This window comes from Polyodon spathula, chromosome 20 (assembly GCF_017654505.1).
Source record: "Polyodon spathula isolate WHYD16114869_AA chromosome 20, ASM1765450v1, whole genome shotgun sequence".
Taxonomy (NCBI): domain Eukaryota; kingdom Metazoa; phylum Chordata; class Actinopteri; order Acipenseriformes; family Polyodontidae; genus Polyodon; species Polyodon spathula.
Genome location: NC_054553.1, coordinates 9,753,960 through 9,775,557, shown reverse-complemented (window position 1 = coordinate 9,775,557; position 21,598 = coordinate 9,753,960). Strand labels below are relative to the sequence as shown.

Below are 21,598 nucleotides of genomic sequence, written 5' to 3'. Positions count from 1 at the left end.
CCCAATAAAGAACAGTTTGGACTGTGAACTTTGTTGTCTGTCATCTGTTATGCATTGCATTACTTCTACATCTGCGCACTGCAAACCAGTTTGCCACATACTTACAGTAAGCTGAAGGAAATATCAAATGCTAATTATCATGAACAGAGAATTTAGCTTAAAAATTAAAGCAATAGAATCTAAAATTTATATTCAATAAAACCTTCTTTAGAGAGTCCTAGGTAGTCAATCAAGCTTGAAGTACCCCGGCTTACCCTATTAATTCTACAATTAAAGCCAGCGTATTAGTTGGCAATAGCAACAGCTAACCACATTACCAACAAAACGGATGCAACAGCGGTTTTGGTACAGTAACACAATGATACTGATGGTACAATAAATTGCAATGGCTTGTGTGAAGCAATGGTTTATTCAAATGTGGTACTTGTTACAGCTGTGGTACTGTGCCTTTTTATGAAACACTACATTGCCTTGTAGGTGCTTTTGGAAGATCATTTGGTGAGGGGAGATATCAAACAATAAATGACAGTCAACTGTGATTGTTGATGAGGTAGAATTGTAAATATTTAAAATGATGGTACACGACAGCTTGATACTGGGCATTATTTTAAAGTTGTATGTATTAAACATGAAGCCATATGTTAGTTTAGACTTTATTGACACATATTGCATGTGTGTAACCTACTTCAGTCACACATTGTATGTGACTTGTTCTTTGCAATGCCATTGTCCATCTGCTCTCATGTATTGCAAAACAGTAGGTTTAACCACCTGGAACATGTAGTTCCTATTTAAAAGAGGAGCAGATAAATTAATTTTAAACAAACAATTGCTTCCCATTTGAAGCACTCACTGCAAAGGAAAGTGAAAACATCTGGCAAGCAGCTAAGGCAACTCCACTCTTCTGAAGAGAAAATCTAAAAGCTTCTTTACTGCAGAGATGCTCAATTATCTTCTTTCTCTGGCAAGCCCTTTTTCTTTTGGCTCAACGCATCTTGAGGAAATGGCATTGCAGAGCTTCTGATTAGCACCCAGCCTGGTTAATTTTAGTAGACTTTGGAACGGGACTAATCAGGAATTAGAAATCTGCATCCACTGTAAACTGCCTGCTTTGTGCATTTGTCGCTTTGAAGGGATTTTTTCCGGAAGGGAAAAAAAGGTAATTGTCTGCTGTGTCTGATTATCCTCTGGAAAGCTCATAATCCGACAGAAAGTACTTAAGAAGTCAAGCAATGAAATAAACAACATTGATTATCATCCAGTGTTCTTTTTTTCCATCGGTTGAATGGGGAAGTTATTTTATGTCAAGCCCGTCTGCCTCCCCCCCCCCCCCCCACCCACACCCCCCCGTGCCATCTGCTTTAGCAAATGGAAATCCACGATAAATACCCTTGAGTCCTCTATCCCAACCAGATTACCAGTGATTTCAAGATGGGACTGGGTTCTTATCCCCTTCCAATCTCTTTTGCAAAAGTAAATCAAGAATTCTGTACAGGCTTACTGTGATTAGACCTGGAGACACAAGGCGTTTGGTTTGTTCCATCAGCTGTCATGGACGAGATTGTTTTAGTACAGCTGGGCTTTTTGTGTACTCTGTTTTTGTTAAACAGCATTGAATCATTTTATGTAATTTTCTTTTCTTCTTTTTGTTAATTTAAATATTGTATCTCATCATGGTCACCAGTGACTTACCTTGTATAGGCAGCAGCTTGCTGAGTGTGGTATGTATGGTCAGCAGCTTGCTGAGTGTGGTATGTATGGTCAGCAGCTTGCTGGTTGCCATTCCTGGATAGAGTCACATAGTGAGTCTGTTTTGGCCTTATGTTCCTGCGGGGTAGGGAAGTACATTTTTATGGGGTTGGTTTGCCTCATCAAGCTACAATGAAACCTAGTGGTCAGGATCCTGACAAGGCCAGAGTAAATAAGCTAAGCTGGGCCTTGCTTGCAGAGTTTTCCTTAGTAAAGTGTACTAACAGTATGATTGTTTACAATTCTAACCATATTTCTAATGTATACTATAGTATGATTCTTACAATTAGACAAGCAGTTCTCTTGATAAATACAAAACTGTAAAATGTCATATAGAAAGACAATCGGAGGTACAGATAAACAGCCCATATATATATACCCTGACATTATGACAACTTAATGACTTGAGCAAGTCTCTAGTACAGTCATCTCTCTAGATATGTGCAAAATGTAATGTACACTCACCTCCACTATACTGTTTGTCTCCCAAGTAGGAAATAATAAGAATTCCACTGTCTGTTTAATACTTTGTTTCATTGGGTACCACTGTTATGGACACTAGCTTCTTACCTATTGGAACCTGCCCCTACAGTATGTCACTTTATGGGCTAGAAAGACAGGCTTTTGTTAATATAGTACTTGCAGCATCAGGGGGTTATACAAAATACTCAAAGTGTGTTATTTTAGGATGCAACAACAAAGGGTGTTTTTTGTAATACTGACAACATTTTACAGATTGAAGCTACAGCAGTATTATAAGGGTAAACAAATAAATCAAATAATTATAAAAGTTTACCGTGATACATTTCCACTGTAATTTTGCAGTTCACCGTGTTTTATCCAATACTAAGCATTGTACTATCTGTTATTGTCCTTCACCTTGCTTCACTTTGATTACACGATGCTTTACTGCACTGCCACAGTGAACTATATATATATATATATATATATATATATATATATATATATATATATATATATATATATATATATATATATATATATATATATATATATATACAGTACTGTGCAAAAGTTTTAGGCAGGTGTGAAAAAATGCTGTAAAGTAAGAATGCTTTCAAAAATAGACATGTTAATAGTTTATATTTATCAATTAACAAAATGCAAAGTGAGTGAACAGAAGAAAAATCTAAATCAAATCAATATTTGGTGTGACCACCCTTTGCCTTCAAAACAGCATCAATTCTTCTAGGTACACTTGCACAAAGTCAGGGATTTTGTAGGCATATAGTCAGGTGTATGATTAAACAATTATACCAAACAGGTGCTAATGATCATCAATTCAATATGTAGGTTGAAACACAATCATTAACTGAAACAGAAACAGCTGTGTAGGAGGAATAAAACTGGGTGAGGAACAGCCAAAATCAGCTAACAAGGTGAGGTTGCTGAAGACAGTTTACTGTCAAAAGTCATACACCATGGCAAGACTGAGCACAGCAACAAATCACACGGTAGTTATACTGCATCAGCAAGGTCTCCCAGGCAGAAATTTCAAGGCAGACAGGGGTTTCCAGATGTGCTGTCCAAGCTCTTTTGAAGAAGCACAAAGAAACGGGCAACGTTGAGGACCGTAGACGCAGTGGTCGGCCAAGGAAACTTACTGCAGCAGATGAAAGACACATCATGCTTACTTCCCTTTGCAATCGGAAGATGTCCAGCAATGCCATCAGCTCAGAATTGGCAGAAAACAGTGGGACCCTGGTACACCCATCTACTGTCCGGAGAAGTCTGGTCAGAAGTGGCCTTCATGGAAGACTTGCGGCCAAAAAGCCATACCTCCGACGTGGAAACAAGGCCAAGCGACTCAACTATGTACGAAAACACAGGAACTGGGGTGCAGAAAAATGGCAGCAGGTGCTCTGGACTGATGAGTCAAAATTTGAAATATTTGGCTGTAGCAGAAGGCAGTATGTTCGCCGAAGGGCTGGAGAGCGGTACACGAATGAGTGTCTGCAGGCAACAGTGAAGCATGGTGGAGGTTCCTTGCAAGTTTGGGGCTGCATTTCTGCAAATGGAGTTGGGGATTTGGTCAGAATTAATGGTCTCCTCAATGCTGAGAAGTACAGGCAGATACTTATCCATCATGCAGTACCATCAGGGAGGCATCTGATTGGCCCCAAATTTATTCTGCAGCATGACAACGACCCCAAACATACAGCGAAAGTCATTAAGAACTATCTTCAGCGTAAAGAAGAACAAGGAGTCCTGGAAGTGATGGTATGGCCCCCACAGAGCCCTGATCTCAACATCATCGAGTCTGTCTGGGATTACATGAAGAGAGAGAAGCAACTGAGGCTGCCTAAATCCACAGAAGAACTGTGGTTAGTTCTCCAAGATGTTTGGGCCAACCTACCTGCCGAGTTCCTTCAAAAACTGTGTGCAAGTGTACCTAGAAGAACTGATGCTGTTTTGAAGGCAAAGGGTGGTCACACCAAATATTGATTTGATGTAGATTTTTCTTCTGTTCACTCACTTTGCATTTTGTTAATTGATAAATATAAACTATTAACATGTCTATTTTTGAAAGCATTCTTACTTTACAGCATTTTTTCACACCTGCCTAAAACTTTTGCACAATACTGTGTGTGTGTGTGTGTGTGTGTGTGTGTGTGTGTGTGTGTGTGTGTGTGTGTGTGTATATATATATATATATATATATATATATATATTATATATATATATATATATATATATATATATATATATAATAGTTATTATAAGTCCAGGTATATATATCAAATATTGTGTCTGGTATAATTGTGTTTGGGGAAAGTATTTCCCCCGCCCTCTGCTTCTCTTGTGGCTTAAAACACTTCATTCATAAATTACGGGGCCTGACTTTATCATTAACTTTGAACATCATGGTGTAAGTATAAAAAAACATAAAAAACACTGATTAAATTATTTAGTTTAACAGAGATTTGGAAAGAACTGAGCTGAAAAGAGCCCTGAGTAAAGCAACCAAGCACATTCCCATTTTATACACCATTGCACTGAACATGCACAAATTGCACTCAAACTCAGCAGCAAAGCTAGGGGGCTTATTCCCAGGCCACGGCTGCTTCTAAATGCTCTGCTGATCATTTAGTACTCTAACTTGCTCTTCCCTAAATGTTCCTGCAATGATAAAGAGATGTTTGACGGATGAAATTAAGCGAGAACAACATACTGTGTTTTGTCAATCCCTTCCCCTATTCAGTAAAAATTAGAGGGCATACGCATGGTTTATCCAGTAACATGATTTTATTTACTGCGACTTAGCCAAGTTTTTTTGTTTGTTTTTTGCAAACCTATACAAAAACCAACCTCTAGTACAGTACAAAACAGCTTCAGTGCATTTCATCTTGCGTGACTTTGCTCTTTGTATCAGGAAGTAAAAGCACAAAGATGTACACTTGTCTATATGAGTGTGTGTCTTCCTTTTTAGAAATGACCACTGCTATAAAAACAAATTGCTTCAGTCAATGCATCACATGGGATAAAGTCAGCACTTTAGTGTATCTCATAAGTGTGTAAATATATAATATATATATATATATATATATATATATATATATATATATATATATATATATATATATATATATATATATATATATATATATATAGATAAATCTAAAATATAAGGTAATACCTTATTAATTTAAAACTAATAACGTAATTAAAACTTGAGTTAATTCTATCTTGTCCTTTATTTAATGATAACAATTAATTTCAGTTGACAATCCTGCAACAACCACTTCTGACACCCCCACAAAGAAACCCATGAAAACATCTTTTCATGGCAAAGACTGTTAGTTGAAAGTATGTACATTAAGCTCATAAATGATGGCTCACTATGTCAAGAATATAACATTCAAAACCATTTCTCTTTTCTTGACAGACTTCTCTAACAGTGGCTGTTGACCTTTTAATGTCAGTCTATGTCTGATGAAAGGGGCTGCGCTTAGAAAGCTGCAAATTATCAATGTACGGAAGGCTGGTGTAAATTATGAACACATATTCCAACAGTTGCACTTCCGAATAATGGTTGCTAAGTCATAATTAATCCCTAAGAAATATAACAATAATGACAAACACTACTGGAATTCAAGCCATTAATAGGCATTTGCTGCACTGGTTTTAACATGTTATCATTTCATCAACAGGAACGCCATAACTGACCTTAACGTAGGCTGGCTAGGGTTTTAGGATGTTAAAGAGTAAGTAGCAGGGGTTCTGAAAAATGTAGCGTTACACACCCCCACGCGTTGCTACAACTGTGTAAATAACATACTTGCCATTTATTTTCATTGTTAACATCATGACAACTTTTTACACTTACAACTTTAAAGTCTGTTTCAAAGCTCTTTTCAAAATGTCCACTCTAGTGCACTGATAGTGTAAGGATTATTGCCCACACTGTCAAACAGGTAACCCAGCAATAACGAGCCATGATGTGGTACGGAACAAAAAAACATACAGTGCATGAATGCAACTTGACGAACCTTTACCGGTATAAAACTACCTTCAAATTCCTGGCAATTGAACGAACCTTCAAACATTCTAACACAGCCCTAAAAAATACTGAAGGTACTACAAAATATCATGGGTACCTACCAAGGCAAAAAAAGTCATGTTTATATCCCAAAATGTATAGCTGGGAATTCGGACCAGTGGTCTCCTGTATTATTATTTATTTATTTTATTTCTTAGCAGATGCCCTTATCACATAACAAAATGCAACATTACAAAATATAATATTACAAAATATAATATTAATGTTGTAGGCTACCGACAGTACCGGGCTTGAGCGATCACCTATACAGTTGAAGTTAAATCTCTTAAACTTAATTAATTAAGATTTGAAGTATTTTTTAGAAGTGCAAAAACATGATAAAGAATAAAAATAAAAAAAAAAAATTGTTCCACGAATTTATTCAAAAAGACTAGATTAGCATCTATTGAGATATGTGTTGAACTCTGTATAGACTACTTGTATACTCGATCCCCAATAACAACAAAAAGAAAACAAAAAATGTTGTAATAACATTTTACTGGCAAGAGCCTTGCACTGTCCCTGTGGAATCTGGATTCAGTATTAATTGGGCTGTTTCCATTTGAAAGGATCATTTATGTCCCTATAAGAATACTACATGGAAACCCAAATTACCCAAAAGGTACAGCCAAAATAATGTGATAAAAAGGTGGGATTTTTTATTTTTCCATGGAAACCCAGCAATTGATTGAAAACCTTGCAACAGAGCAGTGTGGCATAAGAGTGTTAGTGCTGGGAGCTCATTAATATCAAGGGAATTATGTTGATGTGTAAGGTGAAATTAGTCCAGTCGATAAGATAAAATGTAGTGGTTCAGAATCAGTTCCTTAAGGAATTTTCTTTTTCATCTTTAACAGTGTAATGCGTGTCCTTGTCCTAAGATTTGGGTGATGGAAAATGTCAATTTTTCAAGCATCATTCCCTTGTGCATCCCTGGGCTATTTTATTAGGCTCACTTTCTGATGCACCTATGCTAAATTTTGTATCAGATAAGACAAATTAAAACCAATTAAGATACAACAACAGAGCGTTTTGCTCTGAATTGATGCCTAAACTATTGACCTCCAAATGAGAAACTGGTGGACATTTAGAGCTTGGAATCATCCACATATCCACATCTAAATGAATACATGTTTCTTTGAATACAATGATATGTGAATCAGAAAAGCAGCAGCAAATTTCATAGTGTGTGATATTCAAATAAATCAAACACTTGCACTGTCGATAAGTGTAGCCGTAGGTGCTTCGGAGATCACAAAGCAAATTAGAAGTAATAGAAAAATCCAGCACGCTGCATTATGCAGAATCTCACTTTATTGTTTAAAATAAATAAAACTGAAAAGAGCTTACGTTTCGGTCGTCAGAGCATTTGACAAAACGTAAGCTCTTTTCTGTTTTATATTGTGTGATATTAAATTGCAAATTAGTACAGAGGGTTTTTAATTATTGTACAAGTTAATGCAACGGACCTGTTTCCTGCTAAAAGAGTATCTTCATGTGTGCACTTTGTACGAGTAAGTGGGATCATGATTTAAATAGCTCCACCAAACTACTTACAATCCTGCGGTATTACCATGGCAATGTGGTGAATCTGTAATAAGGTGCAAACAGAGTAACTACTCTGAATCTCTGGTAGAATGGCATCATTCTACATATTTGGACTTATCAATGGTATGAAAATGGTATGCACAAACAAATACACTGTACATTGCCTGCCGTTGGTCGTAAATGATGTTTTTTTAGGGTAAACAAATTGAATTTTCTTCAATGGAGCACACACATGCACACACATTTGTAGAAATGAGGCCACAATATTCACTAAAGACTTATAAAAAAATGACTCATGAAAATGCATGTTACAATGCAAAAAACTTTAATAGTTTCAGAAGCCAACAAATACATAAACATTTTTTTTTACTGTACATTTGTTTAACATTTGCAAAGCACCTCAAATAAACGGTCCATTATTTTTTACGCTGTATACTGTATTTAACACAAAACAGAAATGTGGTGTCCGCTCCCTCTTCCCTTTCCAAAATAAGCCAGTGTGGCTTAATGTGTTCCTCTATAAAATGATTTCCAACTGGTACAGCATGGTGTCCGCTGTCTTCCCCTTTCCAAAGAATTACCAAGTGTGTAGCATATATGTTCCTCTATAAAATGATTTCCATGACCACCCCTCCACTACAAATGTGTGGTTTCCTACAGATCCGCCGAGTACGACCCATATATATATATATATATATATATATATATATATATATATATATATATATATATATATATATAAACACAATTAACAAAAAAAAAAAAAAACCCCCCAATTTTATCAGTAGGGCTTTTCATTGTTTTCCTCTGACTTTTCTACTGTCCTTCAAAACTTCAACTGATACTTGTTAAGCCATTTGTTTTTCTCAATCACAACTGAGAAACGGGTTAACAATAAATTGATTTAATTTACAGGCTTTAAAATCGAAAGTCTTTAAAAGTAGAAGCGACTCATCTTTATGTAAATACAGTTACCCATAATGATTATAATAAAGTATGTCCAGCATAAAATACTTTATTTTTCATTATAGTTTTAATAAAGTCGAATCGCTTATTAACATGTTTGTATACCCTGCTTGTAAATGAAAAAAAGTAAATTAAATCAATTTTATTATTAACATGTTTCTCAGTTGTGATTGAGATACACAAATGGCTTAACAGGTATCAACTGAATTCTTAAAGGAGAGTATAAAAGTCAGAGTAAAACATTCAATAATTCAGTTGGATATTCTTACTTTGAATTGTAGTTAACAAATTAACTTCACGTATTTCTTAAACAGGTATAAATTTTAGAGTATTTACTCTTGAATATTATAAGGTCTTAACATTTGTATTTAGGAAATATTGTGTTATTTTATATATATATATATATATATATATATATATATATATATATATATATATATATATATATATATATGATGCTATGCTGTACCAGTTGGAAATCATTTTATAGAGGAACATATTTGACTATGTAGGTATGCAAGACAACCAATGCAACCTCATTGTGTACTATATATAAAGTTCAAGGGGTCCCCTTTTGTAGATCTCTATTGGTGGCTAATGTTCATGTTCCTTGGACTACTAAACGCCTATCACTTTGTTACTTGTATTATTAGCACATCGTTCAGAGAATGTTACTTTCTTAAGTGTTGCTGTATGTGTACTGAAATCTCACATATCTTAATTTAAGTTCTTGGTTGAAACATAAACCACAACCATGGGCTGAACGGTCATTTTTTGAGTTATTGGTCTCTTTTGGCAACACAATCACAGCTTCTTAAATCATGGCAGACAAAATATAAAACAACCTTAAAAAATGATATCTAGGTTGGAGCTAAGCATTAAAGCCTGACAGCCCAAGACCCATATCTGGTCCGGTCTTCAATGCTTGGACTGAAGGGACCAAAGTTAACTGCATCTCTAACAGATGGCATGCATGCTAATGGCATGGTTGCAAGGCATTGTGATCAAATTCTGCCTCCTCACTGAGGCATGTTAATTAGCCACACTGCCACACTGTGCTGTCTCGGATTTGGAGGTTTACTTTTATATAGTGCCTTTCATAGTGGACCACCATCACAAAGCGCTTTACAAGATACGAGACTAGGGTTTTGCAACAACATCTCACCCAAAAAACGGAGCACAAGGAGGTTAAGTGACTTGCTTAGGGTCAAACAATGCGTCAGCGGCTGAAATGGGATTTGAACCAGGGACCTCCCATTTCTTTAACCACTGGACAGCACAGCCTTCTTATGTAGAAACTAATCACATTTTCAATGACAATAGCTATCGAACATACAGAGGAATGGTGATAGGATTATGGTAAGGTGGATACCATAGAGTGAGGGGTCAACAGCATCAACCAAGGAATTTTTAAGTAAGACAACTGTATTAATAAAGCTGTGATCAAATATACATATAAACATATACACATATATGCTATGCATTATCGCTTTCCGAATTGTTTGGTTCAGAGCTTGTTTGGCAATTTCTCTCAGGAAAATTTAACGTTAACACTAGCCCTGGAATATTTCCAAAAAAGTTCTGAAAAAAAAAAAAAAAAAAAAAAAAAAAAACCTGATAGGAACCCCCAATCACTAAGAAAACTCCCTTTCAACAATATACATATAAAGAGACTTCATAGGATAAGAGACAGACAAGTCAAACTTAAATACCCTAGATTCACTATAAGAGCTTCAACAAACTTTCAAGTAGAAAGCATGACAGAACATTTAGTTCAATAAGTTTCTGAAACAAATGTCTGGAAACAAATCTAGAGTCTTGCTTGAGGCTGCAGAACCTTTTTTATAGTGTACTTTCTGCTCTTCAGTCAGTGCCTTCCTCTCTCTAGTTATTGCCAGCTAGAGATTGATTTTTATCCTGTGGGAGCGTGCTGTACCTGTGCCATAGAGTGTGCCATAGAGTGGTGGTTTCAGTGCCGTCTCCTGTAATATAGAGAGACAGATAGATATAGATAGGTTGTAATAACATTGCCATGGATTACTGTGTACTAGCTATTCTTTGGTGTGCATGTGTCTATATACAGTATGAATACTACATATATTTAACAGTACATTTAAAGAAATACAAATAATTAAGTTAAAAGAGTGGTTTGCTTTCTTCAAGGGAAACTTTATATCATATATGTTTTCCTTCTCCAGAATTTCTTACCTGTTTACTATCTTGTTATTATCCTTTGTAGTGTTTGGTTGCTGTTTCTGTTTTATATGATTATTTACCATGTTTACAAGCTATTACAGGAATAATTGCTTCTGATTTTTGGAAATAAACAGGGGAAGCATATTGGTGTTGAGATCTAATTTTTACCTGGAATAGCTGGCTAAGAATAATCAGAACACCAGCAGAAAATGACACAGAGCACATGACATATATAGCATAGGAGTATTCAATAAGCAAGAAATGAATCAGGATGAATCAAGATGGTATAAAGTACACCTTTAACTGTTCAAGTCTAATTTTCTTTGAGCCAGGCTAATACCTAAATGTTGTTTTTTTTTTCTCTCTTTACAGCACACATTATGTCCCGAACTGTTATTTTCTATCAGCCACCACGCTAACGCAGCACCCCACCACTGCACTGAACACATACTGTAATACAGAATGATTTTATTTAATGATACACTTTTAAATCCTCACAGCATCTCTTTCCAGTAATAGTAATAGCAGTGACATAGAAGAATATCTGAGGGATTTACATATTCTAGGCTGACATTGAAGTTATTCAACAACAACGTAATTATGCTGAAAATGTGTTCTTCCAAAGCTTCCCTGTATCTGCTAAGTTTTATCATTTTAGAATTACTGGGAACAAAGCTGAGTGTATTCAAAACAGTAACATTAAACAGAAAAGCACCCTGAATATTAACAGACAAATTGTTATGAATGAATTGGCCCATAAGGAAACTTGCAAATTTGTAAAGGAGTCTAGGCAGCTTGCTTCTGCAGCCTCTGTTTTGTTCTTACAACCAAATGTCCAACATTATGCATTTAAATATCACCAGGATACAATGGGCTTTATAATAGAAGGTGACTCTTTAGATTCCTGACCCCTACTCTTACACTGGATGTGGTTTCACAATCAGCACTGAAGCCCACATACTGCTGGCTTTATTATTTGATGAGGATATAAAATTCCTGGACTGTATGCTAATATACGGGCATGAAGAGTGACTTAGGTCAGGCTCAGTTTGACAGTTAATTAACTAAGTCTTGGTTATTTTCCTAATATCACACAAAGTCATTTCATGCTGTTATTTGATGGTGAGGTACATCACTGGTGACATTGGTGGCAACGTATATTTCTGTTGCTGTTGTCTTAAACAGACACTTAGACTTGAGACTTTAGGAACCTAGCTTAGTTAATCATCCATTCAAAACATTTATGTAAAAAAAAAATCATTACGTTGGCTAGTCGGTGTTGAAGAACATTTGTTTTTTAAAATGAATATACATTTCCATTTGCTACAAAAAGGATAATGCAAATTCCGTGTTTATAGTACATGAAAAGCAGTCATCTTCAGTACAAAGCTGAAATATGAAGGAATGAAAAAATGCATGTTAAATAATGCACAAATGTGGAGAGAAATGATTAAGGTGACACAAATGTTAAATCTGTACTACAACACAACAATTATGTATACCTAAAAAAAAAAAAAAAAAAAAAAAAAAGGATAGTATAGCTAAATAGCCCTGACTTCCAAAAGTTATTCATATCCATAGCGGTTTAACATACTGTATGCAAGCTGTTATTGAGTGTGACTTAAAATCACCCCTGAAAAAGTAAAACGGTGTTAGAGTTCATAAGCGTCCCTCTGAAAATCCCCCTCCTGACAGCCATCTAGTTAGATCCATCTGCAGATATTTTGTAAAGGTCGATCAACGCCAATTTGTTTGTGCATGTGCTCACTCTGTAATGAGAGCACTCTGAATAAAAGCTGCCAGAGACTTGACAGGTCAGGTCACTCAGGGTCAATCTGTCAACTTGGAATTGGGCTAACATGGACCAAATAAGTGTTATAAAAATACAAGTTTTAGTTTTTTAAGCTGTGGACATATTGGCACTGCATATTTTAAAGTGCAATATATATACATTTAAGGTAAAGAACATTTAACCACCAACCTGCTTATCCCGCGATTTCCACGCGGAGTGCAAGCGAGTCCAAATTTGTCAATCCTTTGAGAATAGCGTGCAGGGGGTTACACATGCATCTATAAAGTTTAACATGTCTTTTGGACATGCGTCACTGAATAAATGAGCAGACTATACGGTAAAACTGTTTTGTTTTTCACTGGCAGATGGCAGCAGTCCCTAAGAAATGTGCTTGACAGCCCTGCTCATCTATAGATAGCACAGCTGAGAGTGAAAAATGGAAGCCTGCCTCTGCAGAGAATGAGATGAGGATATTTATTTATTTGTTGGTGTTACAGGATTGTCAGGATTGGTACTGGTCAAAACAACTGATTTATTTATTTATTGTACCTACACTTCACAGATTATAATGCATATAACAGCAATATACACGCATACCTGAAATTGTGGAAGATACAATATATGACGTGATTGAAAATTTGTCCAGAAGTTTTCTGATGTATATGTGCTAGATAAAGATGTTATCATTGATAAGAGTTTGAAGGGCATCTGCTTTGAAATCTATCAAACAAACATGTATTTATAAAAAGTGATATGCCTGCAAAATTATTGTTATTATAATGCTACAATAAAAAAAAAAAATAAATAAATAAATGTTATTAATACTTATATAATGCTGCCATTGGAAAACAAAAATATGTTATGTTGTGATCTATATAGTTGTAATGATACAATTGCAAACACATTGTTATTTTGCTATTTAATTTCTATTGAAATAATATATTTCCATTTTTCATAATAATAAAAAAAGTGTGTATTTTGAAAACTGTCCAAATTGCTTATTTGAGGGCTAAGAGTGAAAAATCTGTACACAAAAAAAAGACAATTTAGATAGATAAATAAATAAATAAAATAAATAAATAAATAAATAAATAAATAAATGGGCAGCTGGGTGATTAATTAGAAATTAATTTTAGAAATACATTTTTTGTGTATAAATAATTGTTTTATAAATAATTTAAAACGCAAACCATTTTGAGGTAATGATATATACAATCTACGAAATAATAATGATCTGTGCACGTACATAAAAAAAATCTAATTCAGAAAAGATCCTTAAAACGATGGCACATACTAAGATTTTACTGGTGATGTATAGCTTTGGAACCAGCATAGTAAATATGCTTTTTTAATTACTGTGTAATTAGGTGTCAATTTGGAAGTCAATGTCAATTGTAACAGTGGATTGTTTAAAAAAACAACACTTGTACTCACAAAATAATGTATAGCATTGTGCTTTGTGACTGCAAACAATGCAAAGTGTCTGAGGGAACTCACAACTGAGAATTCAATAACAGAAGAACAGGCCAGTGCAACCATACATAGCTTGTTAGCCAGAGAAAGAGACTGCTATTTATATTCTGATAAGAAAGCTTGAGATACCATGGAAAAAAATGTGGATCTAGATAAGATCTGAAATGTAGTGCAGCAAACCCAAATGGAAAAATTACATAAATAATAATTTTAAACGTAACCGTACAGTGCTGAAGTATATTATACTATTATTACAGAGGTAATTATTTCATCTGTCATGTCTAACTATAGCTCACAGTTAAAAAAGGGACCTAAAAGAAGTATTTGCCAGGGTAAATAACCTTCAAAATCACTGGTTGTGCAGTAGGTTTGAGGAAGACACACTAATACAGCTTCTGAGTTGACAACAATCGTATGTTTTAAAGGTCTAGTATGGTTCCATTAATTTAGATACTTCCAAGATTTGAAATCCGTTTCCCTTATTTTTTTTTATTATCTTTCTTTTAAAGTGTTTTTGATTTTTGATCTGTTTTTACATACTCCTCAGCTTTCAGTTCTTGCTAAATGGAAAGTGTCATACAGAACTGAGGAAGTATTGCACAACTTAGGGTAGAGGTGGTCAACAAGGAACATTCTATCTAGACATGGACTTGGTTCAAATCATGATCATAAATAAATACGGTACGGTGTGCAGTTGTCCTAAAAGATTATAGTTGCCTCTAAATGGTTACACCTCTACAAGAGCTTTGCGTTACAAGTAAAGCTATGTTTCCACTGAGAAGTAATTTGAAATCAGATGTGTTCATTTCCATCAGCAGTAGATTGAGATTAAATCGATTTCAATTGGGTCTCTGCCAGGCCCATTTGGTAGTATGAGCTGGCAGAGCTTGGATGTCCAACTCAAACTTTTGATGAAAGTTACCTCGACTTGTCAATGCAAAATGGAGGCTGAGTGTGAAGGCTGTAACTATTATTATTCTGTCATACATATTGAAGGTTGGTTAAGTAATTTAGAAAAAGTAATCATACACAAAGATGGAAATGTGCCATTAATCCGATCTTAATCCAGTGCAACATATTTTAAATCCTGCTTTGCATGACACAGCATGGAATCACTGCACAAAACTGTTTGGCAAATCAGTTTCTCCTCTCAAAGCGCAACCTCTGTAAGATGATTCATTCATTACCTACTGGTAGTAATGTACAAATATTTAAATGAGTGGTACTGGGCTTTCATGTTTAAACACTTGTTATCCTTGTGGATCATACTGTGCTTCTGAATAAACAACAATCCTTTAAAAGCTGCTGGAATTCCCATGTGGAAACATTTTTTCTTAATGTATTTGTTTCTGTAAATTTAGATGAAGTTTTCTACATGCCTGTTGTCATTTTTATTAATGTTAAAAAATGATTTAAAAAGAATATTGCTCTCTAATACTGTTTTGTTGTGCATGACATTGACAAGTTGGTCATATATGGACAATGTGGCATTAAAAAACAAATAAAATGTGCAACTGGAATCAGGAGTTCCATAGAACAACTAAAAACTCTTAAGTCCAATGGCTTCAAATGTTATTCACCAATAGTTTAAACACGAGTCTGACTGTATGAATCAACTAAGGTAATTCACTTACTGTAGATAAATAAAGCACTTTGAACTGCAAGATTTTACAGTGAGCTGAACATATCTGCTCCACTTTTGTGTGTTACTGTCTGTAGGCCAAGTAGCAACATTGTTTTACGTTCAACTGGAGATTATCTGGATAAATTAAAAAAAAAAAAAAAAAAAAAAAAAAGTGAAGTAGAGATTGAAACCCAAGGCATAGACTGCTGTTGAGATTGGTAGAAAAATACCCCCGTTTTGGAAACCAAAAAGAAGCAAAAGGTTTTTACTATAACTTATAGATTGAGTAGCAGCTGCTTACAAGTGTAAACACATATTTGTTTGAGTTACAGCCTTCCAACTTCCAAGTCAAAGATGCTGTCTTCTTAATGGCAACGATTAGCTGCTAAAACTCCAGACACTGCATCTTAATTAGCGTTATTATTTGTTTTGCTTCTTAACTTGACTTAATACAATGAGACACCTTTTTAAAGTCTTTCAGGTATTTGTTGTTAAGAAGTATTCTCATTCTGTACATAACAAAGTGAAGCTTTATAAACACATTAAGCTTGCCAATTGCGATCCAACAACATGTGGCCAATCCAACTTCAGCAGAGATCTTAGAACTCTGCAGCTGACTGGAACTAAATTAAAACCCATGACACCTTCAAATCCACATATATAAAAGCACATTGATGCATTTCTGTGTTAGGCATGACAACTCACTCAACTTTGTTATATTGTTGAAGCTTACACTGCTCAAGAAGTACTGTAAGGTATCAGTTGTTCTGGTTGTAATTCAGCCTTCTCTATTTAGGGATTGTCAACTCTGAGTCAATTATATCAGTGAAATGGATGGTAATCCTGTGGTGAATTTGGAATCTGAATCTGAACTTTGATATGAATTACTTTGTCTAAAATTCTGATTCCAGAATGTATAATCTATATTATACAATGAGTAAAAATATTCATAATAAAGATGTGGCTGTAAGGGAGGGATTTTTTTATGCTAAAAATGTATGTTTTGTATCGTATACGACTGACATGAAGAAGGCTACAAGGCTGAGGGGGGTAGGCAGTTATAAATTGTTGCTGACAATAAACTCTATCTATAAGGTAGCATAGGTCAGAACTGCAAGAATGGCAGTATTTCTCTACATGCGTTTCCAGGCCTTGTAGCTGCCACTGCCCGAATTTCTATTGACCAGCACCAAAAGCAATTTATACAGCAGCTGAATACTCATCAGGCGCAACCTTGATTCGCTGCCCAGATATGTGACAGAGCTTAGTTAAGCTTATCAACCACAAGACATGATAAACACTCGCAAACTTGACTAATTATTCTATACTGTACGAATTAACTTACATGTTCCAGAACATGTAGTGAAGGCAAGTAAAAGTCGTGGTTTGTAGTATATTACATATTTCCTTCCATGCGATAAAGGGTTACCATTCTCTTTAAGCAAAAACATGTTGTACACAAATAACCAGTAATTTAGGTATGCAAGGTTGTGTAGTTTGCTCTTCCATTAAAGGTACAACATGAAGATCCAAAAGTATTGCATTTCTGAAATAATCCACTTTTCAGTGCAGGACCTGTGTCTGTGGATTAGGTTAGCACGGCCCCAGCACTCTTGAGTTGTTTATAGCACTTAAAAACATTTCTCTGTAATAAGACTATAGTGTGCATTCATAACATTGATCAACTAGAACAAAAGATGACATCACAGTAACGGTATAAGCCTCCAGTAAATCACTCAATGACCATACAAGGACATACTCATATAAAATCTTTGGCATTTTGTTGTCACGGTGTCATATGTCTGGGCATTAATAATGCATATGCAAAAGGCCCAATAACAATATAGGAGGCAAGAAAAAGAGTGTTTTTATGGGAACGCCACAGAAGCACTATAATCCCCAAATGCAACTGTTTTCTCTACAGCAACCCTGTACAGCTGTAAACCAAAATGTAATTATTTGATGTCTGTGTTTACTATCCTACTGACACTTTTGTTGCTACCCCCCCCAAAAATTTATATATATATATATATATATATATATATATATATATATATATATATATATATATATATATATATATATATATATATATATATACACACACTCTATCGAGTATCCTTCCCGCTTTAAACATACATTCTACTGTCTTGAATATTTAAATAAAGTTTAAAACACAAGCCACTAAAACAGTTTAAAGCATACAAACCTGTACTGTACATAATCCACAAAGAAAGGAAATACATTGTGAACAGAGCACTTTATTTTAAAACATGCAAAACAGTTTTCTATAAACATGCTTTTTTTTTTTTTTTTTTTTTTTTTTTTTTTTTTTTTGCACTACGTACAGAGTATCATTATTTATTTTCAGGGGTTCACATTACTTTTGTCATTAGGTTCTCACATGAGTACCAGCAGAAAAGGTTTGGTACGCCCCAAAATTAGAGGTCATTATCCAAGTTGCTGTCTAGCTCCACCTCAGACAGTTCAAACAATTGGGATGTCAATGATCAGGGTTGCAAATCTGGAGCTAGATTCTAGCACCAGGGTACCTCATATAGCACGAGCGACATTAAATTCTGGCGCCATGTTTTAAATTATTATTATTATTATTATTATATTATTATTATTATTATTATTATTATTATTATTATTATTATTATTATTATTATTATTAACAATAATAATTCCTTAGCAACCATAGATAATGATAGTTTCTCATTGGGTCTGGACTACTCAAATGACCCACCCACACTTATCCACATACACCAGACAGAAAGTTTGTGTTGAGTGAGAAGTTGTAAGGGGGGGTTTGATTAGGGCGGCTCTCTTTCAAAACAGTTTGACACCAATTTTGAAGGGTGCTGGGTTCAGGGGCAAAGGCTTCACTGGTCATTTTACACATATGAATATGCATCAGGGCAGAAAGGCATGAGACTGATAGGCGGGATCAATATAGATCTATATATCGCTATATATATATACTATATATAGATATATATATATATTAATATATCGATATATATATAAATATTTTTTTTTTTTTTGTGAAAACCCGCGTGTGAAAACCGCGCGAGTGTTCAGCACTGCTGACGAAATAATACAAATTTTGCTGTTTAAGTGGTCCGGAGTCTGGATTGCTGGTTATTACAATGTGTAAGAAATCATTGCACATTCTTCGTTTGTTTATTTCAATAACCTACTACCATATTCCAGCCCTGGGGATTCAAAACCAAAAAAACAAAAAGTTTTTCACTTTATTAGCGTTGTTGAACATGTTAGCTTGATGACACAACTGTATTTATAGAAGGATATAACTGATGGAAAAAACATATATTTTTAAGTATGCTTACATTTATTTTTTGAAACTCATGTTTAAATGTAATGGCTCTTAAAGATCAACACCTCACCGCGCTCAGTCACTCCCCTTAACTACATCCCTCTTCTCGGAATGGACAGCTAAATTGAGATTCCTGCTGTCATTGGTTGTTTCAAGTGTCCATTACAAGAAAATGATTGATGTTATGAACTAGGGTGATTCCGCCTATCGCTCTATGTTTATTTATTTATTTATTTTTTAATAAAACCTTGAAAACAGCCAACGACAGTGCTAGCAGGGATGGACTTTTTTGTGATTTGGAAACCTCCGACATTAAGTGAAATATGGGGACTGATACTTAATTATGGTCAGCGATAATTAGCTCAGTAACCCGGAGGTCACTGACAGATCCAGGCAGGTATGGGTCACAGCCAGATAATGTATTGCTTAAACTTGCAAGCATGAGCGCTGCCTATATGAAAAATGCTTTCCTGTTAAAAATGTACTGGCGGTACACATCTGCGTCTTAAAAACAATATGGAAGTCTGCATTTTTTATTTTATTGCTGTGCATGCGTATCTGCATTCCAGTTACGCGAACCACTGTTTAGATTAAAAAATACATCCAATGGAGTTAAAAGTAGAGTAAATTACTCAGTTTCTGGCTGTACAGTAGATTTATTTCTTGACAATATGAATACGGATACTACATTATTTCTGAATTTGACAAATTAGGCCAATGTAACTCTGGCAAGGTAAACCAATCTGAAAAGCAGTAAAATCAATTCCAAAATCTCTTTAAAAAATCAAGCATTTAAAAGGATTATAAATAATGTGCTGTGACAATACACTGGCTTGAAAATAAATTTTAAAAAGTATATGAAAAAGGAATGAAGATTGTTTCCAGGTGTGTGACAGAAAAATAATGATTCTTGGTGTTAGATCTCCCTCCTGACCTGTGAGGGTGCTGTGTAAAGGGAAAAGAGTGCCCTGAATGGATGGCCCGACAATTCATTCTCAGGGTTCAATGGAAGTCGGCCATCTAGAAAACGGACAGCACTACAGTACACAAAATCATTGACCTGGAAGGGAAATGATGTGGCATTGGCAGATTGGAGGAGCGGTTGCACTCGTTAACCAAGGGGTCATGGTTGACGGTATATAAGGGGACGTAGCGATGTGATTTGTTCCTTATTATGGTTACGCTTAAACCAGAAGGACCTGTGGATTCTTATAGAGAACTGTGAGTGTTTTGTTTGTTTTGTCTGTCTGTCATTGTTTGTTTTGTCAGTCTGTCTTATTTGTTCATTATTCACTAGACTAGACAGCTAACACAATCTGGAGCTGTCGCTTAGGGCCAGCACAAAACCCGGACATCACTGCACCATTGTTTCACATAATAAATTGTACTTCACCACAAGCACTGCAGCACTCACTTTGGATTGGTGACCATGTGTGTGTCTAATTGTGTTTAGTAATGTGTTTATTATTTGCGGGACTGCAACCCTTTATTATTACTGAGCAATACACATTGCTGTGTATTGTCAGCCCTCTAATATTTACTGATGCATCATGAGACTACTAGATTCTAAATAAAATAGGTCATTTCACCCGTACTTTGTTGTCTGTTTGTATCATTGAATTACTGCACCTGCACTGCACCACACCTGATCTACATCTGCACACTATTTACCACTTTGTCACCTTTCAAAGGCTCAGATGAAGCAAATAAAATATTTATAAAAGTATAAAAAAGACAGCATTTGAACACCAGATATCAATCAATCCATCAAATAAATCAAATGTACATTTAATATAGTGCCCCACATACACAGGGAGCGTCTCAGGGAGCTTTACATAGTCACCAAAGGAAAAAGCAAAAAAACAAACACTTTACTCTACAAAATCTGCAAAAAAATAAAAATAACAAAAACAGAGAAAAAACAATATACTACAATAAGCATTTTAACTAAAGACCTGAGCCTGCTAGATGGCTAAAAGAACACGAGCCATACGAGGCAGTTGGAAGAGACGGTACACTCCGCAGACCGAAACCCGACTAGGAACATAGTGAAGTATGAGATCAGAAAGATAGGAGGGTGCCAGACCATGTAATGCTTTAACCCTTTGCGGTCCTATATCGGACCAGGTTTGACATTACAATTTTCTCTTTCCAGTCTGATGTCGAACCCTGTCCAACATCATCAAAAAGACGTAAAGACATTTGGCAAACACTTGGAGTATGAATAATTGCTGAAACTTCCATCACATTATTTCTTTGTGTTTGGTAAATAAATAATCAATCAATTAAATACATACAAAAATGAAATTTCAGTGGTGTTCAGCAGCATAATGACCCACAAAAGTTTAC

General features: G+C 35.2%; 1 protein-coding gene across 3 annotated transcripts in view; it reads right to left on the bottom strand.

Annotated features, from left to right (window-relative positions):
- Positions 1–21,598, bottom strand: part of pcdh11 (protocadherin 11) — a 297,576-nt gene that overhangs the window by 241,302 nt on the left and 34,676 nt on the right. Inside the window, exon 4 of one of the 3 annotated variants that reach the window (XM_041220262.1) lies at positions 9,268–10,806. The exons of the other annotated variants lie outside the window; for them this stretch is intronic. Within the exon in view, the coding sequence (XP_041076196.1) occupies positions 10,723–10,806 (84 nt within the window). The 3' untranslated portion in view covers positions 9,268–10,722. Of the gene's footprint in view, positions 1–9,267; positions 10,807–21,598 lie in introns of those variants that run through there. 3 annotated transcript variants of the gene reach the window in all.